The sequence below is a fragment of the Corvus kubaryi genome, unplaced genomic scaffold, assembly GCF_017639235.1.
Source record: "Corvus kubaryi isolate FWS band 111438036 unplaced genomic scaffold, C.kubaryi_AGA036_p1.0 76, whole genome shotgun sequence".
Lineage (NCBI taxonomy): Eukaryota > Metazoa > Chordata > Aves > Passeriformes > Corvidae > Corvus > Corvus kubaryi.
In genome coordinates, this window is record NW_024582063.1 from 9,960,697 (window position 1) to 9,973,076 (window position 12,380).

The 12,380-nt window shown below is 37.6% G+C and overlaps 1 protein-coding gene across 7 annotated transcripts in view; it reads right to left on the reverse strand.

The window, feature by feature from the left end:
- Nucleotides 1-1,687: 1,687 nt before the first annotated feature.
- Nucleotides 1,688-12,380, reverse strand: part of SYT14 (synaptotagmin 14) — an 88,757-nt gene continuing 78,064 nt past the window's right edge. For 6 of the 7 annotated variants that reach the window (XM_042051486.1, XM_042051484.1, XM_042051483.1 and 3 more), the window contains one exon: nucleotides 1,688-11,354. In XM_042051486.1, coding sequence (XP_041907420.1) covers nucleotides 11,041-11,354 — 314 coding nt within the window. In that variant the 3' untranslated portion in view covers nucleotides 1,688-11,040. The remainder of the gene's footprint in view (nucleotides 11,355-12,380) is intronic. The other variant, XR_006020215.1, reaches the window with a different exon arrangement.

The window sequence follows — 12,380 nt, forward strand, 5'->3', positions numbered from 1 at the left end:
AAGATGAAATGTAAGGCTTCTAATTAAGTGGAAAACAAACCAGTGTAAACTACACTCAGAACATACAAACCTATTAGGTTTTAAATTTAATAATAAATCATTTATCTAAAGCCCAGCTGATTTGTTGCATGATGTTGCTTGATGAGGGTTTATTTCATTTCTGCATTTTTTTCTTCCTTCTATCCTTACTATTCTTATGCCAAAACAACACTAAATTTGGTTTTTTGAGTCCCTGTGCTGAAGTGTAGCTACTCAAAATGATTATCAGGTAACAAAATGCCTTAGCAAGGGTCTCATTCATTTGGGGGGGGGCTAATTTACAAGTAAAATTAAATGTCTAATATGAATAGAACACTAAATTAGAACTGCACTGTTGGACTGTAAAAACAAAAATACTAGAGGAAAAAAACCCACAAATTTCATCAGGAAAAACGCTAAATAGCCCTTGACCACAGGAACCTTCAGAACCAAGTAAGTACCGGCTTCCAAAGGATTTTATACACTATCTAATGTGAAATTTGCCACATGAAGACAATTACTTAGAGACAGCCTCTGACAGGTAAAGTAGTATCTGTCTAAAAGCAATGTAACTTGGCTCTACCTGTCTGAAGCAATTATTGTTTCACAATAAACTAACTACCAACTACGAGCATTACACATAATTCTGCTCAGATACTTGTATGAAACATGGGTGAGTGCAAGGTACCACACATGCAGCTGAAGCTGTGTAGTAACTCTTTTTTTCTGTGATCTTTGTGTAGAAAATGGCTGTTTGTAATTGGTGACCATCAGTCTACAGATTCTATTTCACTAATTCTTTTAAGCCATGTTTTCACAGCTTCTCAAATCCTCTTTTAAATCAAGTATTTTTCATATTATCACCTTTCAACAAGTCTAACATAATCCGGAGAAAGACATTCCTGGGTTGCTTTTTTCTAACAGACAAGGATACCAAATGTCTTGTGACATCTTCTAAACAAAATGGTCACAAGTGCTCTGTTCAAAGTTTCTCAAACACCAAATATGTAGCTGTCTGCATACGGAATGCCACATTATTTTTAGGTGTACAGCCTTTGGAAAATGCTAGCCTTAACAGCAGCAACTACCATTCTATCTTATTTGCAGGAGTCCTAGGATTTGCACAGATGATGATGGTCCAGAGGATCAGGATCATACAGCAAAGAAATGCACCCCTCTCTCCACTTTCATCTGGTAAAAGTCACTGGCCTATGCTCCTTTCATCTGCAGAAATGGGAAGAAACAATAAAAGCTTTTTATACTAAGTGTTCCCACGTTTAGGATAGGAAAAAATGCTTTAATTGTTCTAACAATTCTTTTTTAATGCATACTAGTAGGTATTAAAACACACATATATTCAGACACCTCCTAAAGCTGAGCTGCCATGAAAGTCCAGAAAGCCTTTTCTGTAACAGGTACCACAGAAATCATCAGAGGACAGTACAGAAGATCTAAGCTGGATTACAGTAAAATTATAATTGTTACTTATGGCAAGTGTTCCTTCATGTTTAAATCAAACCTCAATTATTTCATCCTACTTATTCCTTAGAAAGCAGAAGTTAAGCATTAATATGTTAGATGAGATCTTTTCTGAGAAATGTATGTGGGACAAAGAAGCAAAGAGAACCACAGAGGACCCCAGAAGAAAACTGTATAAAGTCAAACAGAATGATCACCTGAGTGTGCCTTTATTTGCCAGTATACACATCATATTTGTTAGAACATTGTCACACTGGTTAATTTTAAGTTCTCTAAGCAGAAGGTTCATGACATCAACAAAGACTGGGGTACAGAAAGGGAATTGGGGAAACTTAGGAAATTTGTAAACAGAGCCAAAATGTGTGTAAGGGCTAGGATTACCTTGCCAAAATTAAAAAATATTTTTTCTTTGATGCAGACAGCAATTCCAATGGTTGACCAAGCGTTACTATCTTCTGAACAGTGAAGTCTGTTTTTGTTTACGATGTAAGGAATTCCAAAGGAAAGTGACAACAACAGGTTTTAAAAGTGATTTTTCCTTTTTTTTTAAAATACTTTCCAGCAATTCAATTCACATGCAAAAAGCTGATTTCACATACAGAAAATACTTTGAAATATCCAAAGTCCTCAAACTGACAAAAATACATTTCACAGAGATAGAGTAAACAAAATACAAATTCACAGCTGCAAAGTTTCAGATAGGCGAAATGACTATTTTAATGTTGTGACAGATCCGTGGTTTGAAGATACACTATAGCATGTTTCAATCAAACTAACATGGGATTGAAGTTACCTGGGCTGTACAGGTAAATATAACTAAAACCAGCTGGTGGCATTCTGGCTCTCCCCAGAATAGGAATGGGATGTGTATGCTGGAAGTCCAGGGCTTTTTTACAGAAAGAGAACTGACAACATTACACTGATCTTGCACGCTGGAAACCCTCAAGGTTAATATACAATAGCACAAAAATGATAAAAGTAGTTTTTTGCTAGGTAATAAGAAAGAAAACAAAACAACAAGTATCTGCCAACACACAACTGGAGATACTGTAGATACAATGTGACACTTAATTATAAATCCCTCTGGGGATTCAGAGTCTGACACGCCATGTGCAGATCTGCACATTCATCGCCAGAGCTCCTGCGTTCACCTGATGTGGACTGAAATGCCATGAAATGTATGTCTTCATCTGGATTATAATGACAGTTTCAAACAAAGTTCTCAGGCTTTAGTAAGCTGCATAAACAGCTGCAAACAGTCATTTGCTCTAATTATGTTACTGTCAAAATGTAAAAAAAAAAAAAGGAAATTTTTAGGGGAATTTTAATTACTGCTTATTCAGTTTAAAAAAGGAACAGAAAAGAAAAGCAGCTCAAGGAATACTGAAAATCAGTGTGAATTCAGTCACAGGTATTAGTTAAGGGCACCAAGGTTCTGTACAGAAATGAAAATATGAAAACAAAAACAAATTCAAGAAAGGAAATAAGCACTGATACTTCACTTCTAAAACATTTAGCAAAAACGCCTTTTTTTTTTAATGCATATAATTAGGAGCATGGTTGATAACATGACTGCAATGTACCCATTTTCTACAATCTTTGACTGATATATAAAAATAATTCTATGACTTTTGAGACAAACAGGACTTGCAAATATAACCTATTCCCATTAAAACTGTGCTTGGTGTCTTAGATGTTTAAGGCTATACATGCATTGAAATTTAAGGAATTTTAGGTCGAAACAGTAGTTGAAAACTGTGTTATATTACAGAAGTTGTACCATGAAGGGACACTGGCAGGAAATCTGGTAGGAAATGTACATACAATGCAGCATCAGTCTGTTTGTTCCTGTGAGACCAGCCATACACCAGGTACTTACTGGACTATATCAGGACTTCAGACACAGGAAAGCGAAATCTGTTCTCAAAGTAGCACACTTCAGATATAGGTATAACATGGTAAACCAAGCTAATCTGACAGCACTGACTGACTGCTATTTCTGTTTGTGATAGGATTTTGATCAAAATGCACCAAGAAACACAATCCAAACACTTTGCTACTGATACAACAATGCACATCCAGTCAGAAAAGAGGTATTTGGAATTCTCAGCTGGGAGTCACATTTACAGAAGCCTATTTTATATTTGTTAACAGAGATCCATCATATCATTTTTGTCTTTAAGTAATTGCAAGTCCAAACATTATTTGTCCAAATAATTAGAAACAGACTTGGTTCTTTGGTTAACACCATGTGACTTACATCAGACACAGGAATCAATTAAGAAAAAACAGCCATATGAGGAAGTTTCTTGGACAGGGGGTGGGGTGGGGGCAAGGAAGGAAAGGGGAAAGCTTCAGATTCAAAGAAATGCATTGTGTTAAACTGAACTGCCCTTTGAAACCTCCCGGAGTAGGAATAATCAGTTTAAGACATCTCTTCGGTTGCAGTGACATTGCTTACACACCATAACTTCAGTTTCTCTACATATTAAGTTTCATACAAAAGAAGGAAGGCACCGAATGCATCGGTGGCGTACAGGCAGTATAAAAGTATGCAAGAAAATGCTACATACTGTATATTTTATACCTTTTAGAAATGTGGTGAATGTGTGCTATCTCTACGCAATAGAATGCTTCACAAATCCAACTCCTGATATCCCAATGAAAGAATGAATTAAAATGTGAAACACATTTTAATAATCTTGCTGGTAACAGCACAGTTCAATATTTGTATTCACTAAGATCAGTTATTAGCTTATAGTCACCAGAAAAACAAGTTCAAAATCACTGAAGATCAAGGGAACTATAATCTAAAACTATACTTTGGGACAGAGCCAGCAGCCTTTACTCATGACAGATGTCCCACTAAGAATGGAGAGGAGGCTCAGTTTTACCACTGTTATTCACGTTAATAGTGCCTTTCCCTGAGACATCCCCAGGAATAGATGGAAGTGCTTACAGGGAAAGGTCCTACACAACATGAACAACATCTGGTTAAACCAGGACCTGAGTAAAAGGCAGAAGGTTCAGGCCCTTAGTCATTATATTAGCACTTTTGATTGCGTTAACAGTGATATAGCTTGCTCATAGAGCATTTAATTTCACATTGTTAAATCATCTTATACAAAAATAGGTAAGAAAGCTCTGTAAGAAAGTATATATACTATATAAGGAGAAATCTCTCCTTAAAAAAAGCAAATAAAGGGAAAAATTGAATAAAAGGTTTCACTAATTACACTTTGTCCTGAAAATCACATTAAAAACATTTATCGTAAACGAAACAGTACTGAGCACTAATGAACCTTGTGGTTTACTGGAAAGGACAGCAACCTAGCTGTATAGTAAAAAAAGATCATTGCTCTATCTCCTCTTTTTGTAAATATTCCTTAATACATTCAACTGCTTAGAAATTTTCTTAAAATGTCATAATAAGCCATTTGCAAAATTGACTATCAAAACTGGTTCAAAGCCCTGCTCCTTGCTTGTACTATGGCCTAGAGATCACATCTCAAAGCTATGATAATTCTTCTAGTTAATTCTGCAAATTCATTCAAACTCACACCCTGGAAATGAACCAAAAGTTAAAAAGCAATCCACTTTAGACCCTCAGCATGCAATCAGTGTCCATGGGGTTTGCAAAACACAGCAAAAAAATTATATTGATACAATGGGCAAGACTCTTGTCCTCAGATACAAGAGAGAAAAGGATGACATTAATTACATCCCTGAATGTCCATGAGGTATTCCTTCAGTGGTATGGTATTACTGCTTCTGCTCCCCTGAGTAGAGCCTTTATGCCAGCTCAACCAGCAGATGCTTCCAAGGAAATGAATTAATCCTTCTTGCTATAGGACAGCCTTGCCCTTTTTCTGGGCAGGGCTGTCTCCTGATCTTCATTCCTACAGGAGCAGTACCACCAACTTCCCTAACTCCCGGCACATTCCTCTGCATAAGGACCATGTTTCTATATTGATCAGCATAAGCCTGAACAGCAAAACCCGATCCAGCAAAACCTGATCCAGCATGTACCAGGCCCATCCACTACTACAGTCACACCACACAAGAACTAAGCTTGCAGCACTAATAATTGTGCCATATTCAGGTAGACATAATATAAGCAGATACTGGTGCATAAGATTCCTGCATAGGCTGCAGAAAGGAAGAAACCCTGCTTGAATTTAAGGAGGGGCAGTGATAAGTTCTTAAGGCTAAACTAATCCATGTCACTGTAGGCCAGTTGGCACTTGCCCTACTCACCCAAGGCAAATAAAAAACCATCTACCCTCTGTATATTACACTGGTTTAGAAGCCACACAATGTCCACAGAGAGCAGCGCTGCTCTGAAACCATGAACTCCCACAACTCACATGTCACAGTTTCTCTGAGCAGGGCCCTCCAAGGGCCACAAGGTTCCAAGAGTGGAATATGAGTCACTGTTGCTGCTACTGTACAAAGTCATCCCTTATTTTAATGCCCTTGCTCTCAGATGACATCTCTTCAATGGGTGTTGGTGATTCGCTGACAAGGAAACGCTCCTGTGACTTTTCCCTCAAGAACTACCATCAGAACAAAGTAGTCTGAAATCCTGTGAAATCCAGCTGTGATGTACTACAAAATCTAGCAGTTGAGTTAGAGACCAAAAAACAGAACATTCTTGATGGCTCCTTCTAACAATAAGCACTGCTAAATGTTCCAGTTAAAATGATCAAGATGTTTAGGGACCACTTGAACATTTCTAACAATAAGTTTTAAAAATGTTTTAAAAATATTTCAAAAGCTGAGGAAAAGAAGAAACAAAAATAAGATATAATGATTAAATAACAAGTTTGTGACAGTGTCCAGATGTTTGGTTTTCTGCTTTCATTTATAATTGAAATAATATTTGACTGTGTTGCAGGTGCCAGGCTGTACCACCTCTCTAACGTACCAATCCCATTGCTCTTCACTCTTCCAAGGTGAGGTCTGCTCTCCACTTGAAGCCCATGGGCTCCTCTCACTAACATTAATGGCAGGCAGGCATGCACATCAGTGGAAAGATTAAAAGGATGTTCAGTTATTGAGAATTCAGCTTCAGGAGGAAGTCAGTCTGCCTTACAAGTGACAAGCCACCATTCTAAAGACTGCTATAAACAGGACAGCTTTTTTTCCTCCAGAAAAGTATGATAAGTAGAGGGCTCAATACAACTCTGAGTTCAGTGAAAGGTGCTCTGTTGTTAATTTCAGGTTGGAACAGCTCAGGCCAAAAGGCCTCCCCTCACACCTCACTCCCTGACCTTACCCCAGACTTTTTGTTAGAACTGGGATGTGTAAGAATGATCTGTACTCAATTCCTACATGAAAATGTCTCAAAGTTTTCTTCTTCTGGTTTGCATTTCAGAAATCTTTGGGAGCTGGACAGGTCACAGAAACTTTGCACCAATACTTTAAAGTGCAGAGTGTTCCTGATCTCTAAGGTCCAGTGACTGACACAGGCAGCTTCTCAGGGCCCTGGGGAGTTTGCAGGAGTGAGTCATTGGGGAGAAAAGAGAATAAATTAAGAACACAAACACAGATTGTAGACAACAAAAGAATTCCTCCAAAGGTGTGAAAATGGGAAGGTACTGATGCTGACACTGCATCTGCCATCAAAAGTCATTGCAAAAATTTACAGGTAAAAATATTTCCCACAGTAAATGCCATAAAATCTGTTTGCAGCTCAAGTATTTTCTAAATTGATAACAATGTTCAGCTCCCACAAAAGCACATACATTCACTCCCAGAATTTCCCAATATAATTATTAATGAGCTTAGAGGACTTCAATTTAGTTTAGAAATTGTGTCGTATTTCTTCCATAGCAGAGCTTACACCTTGCCTTGCTTCTGCCTTTGCAGTCAGACCTCACAGTGCAGCTACAACGTGGATGTCTCACATCCTGAGCATGAGGCAGCAGCACAAGGACCGAGCTTTGCATCTTTCCAGTGCTCCCCTCGTTCCCCGTGCCCCCTGGCTGAACAGGAGCAGCAGGATGGCTCTGCTGCCTTCCTGCCTCCTCGGATGTGGGAGACAGCGATGTCCTGCAGGCGCTGCACAACCTCTCCTCCTTCAGCGCAGTGATCTCGTGCTTGGCTGTCCTGCCCTTCACAACCTTGCCCTTAACAGAAAGGAACTGACCAGCTTTTTCACATTTACAATACATTAGGACGTACATGAAATGTTCTAAGCACTAAACCAAACAGATCACTTACAGAAAGGATGCAATACTTTCAAGAATAGAATCTGTAAGAAAGTCACTGTTCTACAATTATTTAAGGCTACACTGACAGGAAACAGATTCAATTCAAGATCTGCAATCTCTACATGGTTTGCTGGCATACAGAAAAGTAATTAATTTGATACATTTTTTCAAGTACTCACTGTACTTTTGAACAAAGGCAAACAACAAAAAGCTATGAAAAAGCCACAGCCAACTCTGGGGAAAATACAAGTGCATCTAATTTGTTACTGATACTTTGTTCTTCAGCAATTCTGTTCCGTGCTTAAGACCTACCTGAATGTACAAAACCACACTGTGTGTGCAAGCCCTTATGTAGGGTTTAAAAAACCCACAATAGCTGAAGGCAGATTTCAAATACAAAAGTATAGGTTTGCATAAGCAATAAGAAAAACAAACTTACAAACAAATCAAATAATACGAATGGGTTCTAGGAAGAAAAAACCAACATGACAGCTATTGGTACAATAATTAACTCACAAAAATCCCAAGGCAAATCCAATTATTGGTGTGACTGGTTTTGCACGACAAATCCATATTCTACTGCCCCAAAATTAAATGTTCATTTCCATTCTTTATACATTCCATTCCTAGCCTTTGTACAGTATAAATCCAAGTAAACCAATCCTCCTTCTGTGAAGCACAGAGTGGTCCTGGATACTTCAGGAAAAGTCCTAGAGAGAGATTCCTCTTCCCAAATGAGCCCAACACAGAGTACCACAAATCTCTACTGTCTAAATTAAGATTTCAGTGCCTTAGAAATCTAAAGGCTGAAACGCAAAGCTGAAGCAATGCAAACTACAAACAGGAATCCAAGTCATGACAGTTTAGTTTAGTTTGGTTCTGTAAGAGGTTATTTGCTGCACCTTCCAAACTGACTTCTTCACTTGTTCAATGGTGATGTTAAGTACGTTCTCCACTGGAATTACCTGACCCAGTTCTTGCTGTTCAATATTGTACATTATTTTAAATAGCAAAACCTGTACAAAGAGACAACCATCAAGAGACAATTTTCAGTTTTAGGAAAGAGCGTCTAAGTATCCACAAACAGAATAGATAAAACCACTTCCATATCCACTGAAAAACTGCTTTTCAACAGCTTCTACATCATTGCTTCTATTATATGGAAAGCATAAAGGATTGGGAAAATCTGAGCATTTTCCTTACGCATATAAAATTAATGTTGATTAAATTCTACACTCAACATTACATTTCACAAACTGGACTAACAAAAATGACTGAGAGAGACAACCTGCATTGTATTACTGCAAGACTGTTCATGTTTAAAGAAAGTTTTTGCATCGTTTGTATTTAGTAAACAAAGCTTCTGTAAATGAAGCAGCAGCGTAATATCAGGAGAAAAAAAAAACCAAACCAAAGGCCTCTAATAATGTTTAAATCTTTAAATCAACAAAAACTGAAAACCTGGCTCTGCAAATAAATCCCTCAAAAGACACCAAATAAACCAAGATGTAGAATTACAAAATCCTTTAAAAAGGACTTAAAGAAATTAAATAGTGTGAGAATTCGAGAACCATGTGAAATATCTTTATTACAACATACTCACCATCACCAGTCTCACTGTACTTGACTGTCTGTATACCCCAAAGCCAGGATTGTTCAAAGGTATTATAAAGAAATTCAAGAGGAACAAATCTGTTCTAATGAGAACGCTTTAGACTAACACCAATTGTCTCAACAAAATCCAACACTTTACTCTTCTACCCACCAAGTGCTAAAAGTCAGTGAGGTCTCATATTAGTAAGACACCACCACCATTTATAAGAAAAAAGAAATTGCTTGCTTTCTATACAGCAACAATTAAAAAGAAACAAAGCTTGTAATTACAGGTGAAAAGAATATTTGAATTGGGAAGCTTTTAAAAAAATATGTTTACTCAGTAACGCACAATTTCAGTAATATGAATTAGATTCAGCAGTCAATAAATTAGTGTGAGTCCAGCTAAAGGCTTTGGGACAAATAAGAATCTCAGAAGCACTGATATTTCCCCAGTTTTAGTGGTGTTTATCTGATGGCAAACCTTCTTGTGATACTGCAGCTTCTCAACTGTGTCCTTAGAAAGCTGTGTTTCCCAGCCTGAACATAACCAAAGCAAACTTCTATTTTGTGTGTGAACATTCATTCAATTGCTGGCAAATCACTAGAAAAATAACTTACTAATGCTCTCCAAGAAGAAAGGTAAAAACTCCTGGTTTGCTCTCTACTTCCAACAGACAGCATACGGTAATTCCTAAAACAGCTCACAAGAGGCCTGAATGGATAGCTGTTTCAAGCAAAGCCATAGTATTTTGCATTCATTCAGAGTAGTTCAACTGCTGCCACTTCCTTCACTGTCGTTCAACCTAACTTCCAAATGCTGACATTTTAAAGAAACCTGTATCAATTTGTTTAATGAAAATATATTTTAGTAAAGTCGTGCTCTAAGAGCTTCCTACATTGGAATACATGAATACAGGAAGTGCTTTCAACAGAAAGTTACATAGTTTTACAGTACAACCTGTCTAAGGAGTTTTGGAAGGGACCAAACTGATGATCTGGTCTCTTTGGATTAGGCAGAAGTACAGGCAAGAGGGAAAAACCCAATTTTTGCCATATATAGAGCTCGTTCCTGTCACAGATTGAAGAAACTTTAGTTTGATGTCAAAGTTCACCTGATGCCCAAATGCTAGTATTTTTCAAACCAACTGCATATCAAAAAATGAAAACTTACTTTACTAAGCTCCTGGGAAGAAACTCAGTGCAAAACAACAGTATATTTCTATTTGCTATATTATTAAGTGTTCTTTCACCAGTGGTTTTGTTGGTTTTTTTTGCTTTTGCTTTACAGACCATTAACTTTTTCTCAAAGTGCAAACTATTGACCTTTAATCTGAATGCAGGCAGGTCAGAAGCTACAGTATTAAAGCAATACAAAAGGTACACAAGGAGGAGCTTACATTAATTTGGAGAACCTTGCACAAAATGTTTCTGAATTGAAAACCACAAAACAAATCCAAACAAATACAGCATCAGGTGGATGGGGAAGGGAATACTGCTATCATATCTGTGCACAGCAAGGCTTCTCTGACACCAAGGAAGTTCATGACACTAAGTGAAGATTCTATATTAAATCCCACCATTTTGCATGTTGTGCATCCTTTATGATGGAATGTTGACCTCAATTTCCAGTTTTTACTCCCACAACACATCTGCTGATTGTGACCAGGGACGATCATCTTCCCGGGAGAACAAACTCCCTTAGAACCACTTAGACTGCACTTTCCACCATCCATTACGATTCCAGTAAAGTATGCCATCTACAGACTTGCTGTCCTTTAGATTCCTTCATTTCAGTCCAGTGATTGAGTTCATCTTCTCCTGAGCTGTTGAGACCTAAGGAAATCCACCCTATCATCTCTTTTCGTTTCATGCTGCGCTTATTGTACACGGACAGGATGAGCGTCACGTCCGAGAGCTGGAACAGTGCCACCTGGAAAACGAAGGTTTCCTTGTACACGGGGTTCGGCTGTCCTCGGCGGATTGAAGTTTTGCATTTGGACATCTCCTGCCCCATCGAGTTCAGCAGTGTTAGCTTAACATAGGTATCTACAAAAGAAGTCACATTGTGGAATGTCAGATACCTTGGAACAAAAGATGTGCAGAACGAGGTATTTACAAGGAACAAGGATATGGTGTATACCAGGCTGGCTGAACACAGGTGAGTTTAGACACATGGAAAGATGACAAGTAAACAAAATATTATAAACACACTAGCAAATGAACTAGCTCCAGGACTATGTACATGGGTTAAGTTAAAGGTATACCTCATAATCCTCTTCCATTGACCCCCTTGTTTAGTCTAAACAGACTTACATTGCATTAACACTTAGCAAGCTCCAACTAGCCACAACACTGTAAAGCACACCACTGAAATTTCAAAGAATATGGGTAACTGAAGTGGAATAAAGGCAATTAATGAAGAGGAAAAAAAATACAATGTCAATATGCAGCAATGATATCAAAACAGCCAGGATAAAATGCTTAAGAATAATCTCTGCATGGATGTGGTTCTCATTTTGGGCTTTTCAGTTTTATTTATTTTGAAAACCAAAACGTAGCAAAGTGCATTCAAAGATGGAAGTTAACGCAATACAAAAAAAACCTTTTAATTCCTAGATTCATGAAGGAATACACTTACTGCACGTTTAAAGAAAAGCAAGTTTTTGCATAATTCAAGATGATTGTTCAAAAAGTAGCTTGTATGGTGCTCTTAAGCATACACTTAAGAAGCTGATCCAAGTAATGTAGTTAGCTCACATTATAAGTTAGCATTTGGGTATAAACCCTTATTTTTAAAGCTCTATTTTTATTGGACCAAAAGCACCAAACCATGCTCCAGCAGAAGGATGTGCATTTCATGAAGTTAACTAATTATAGGAAATTTAAAATTGTACAAAACAATCTCACATTTCATTTTTATTCCTGTCTTACTCATGTTAATGGACAATATTAAAGATCGGAACTTGTTAAAAGAAACACATCAAGTATTTTCATTTTGCAGGTACACTGAAACCCCAACATCCATAATCAGAGATAAATGCAACTTTTGCATTAGAGAGTGCCACAAAAAAT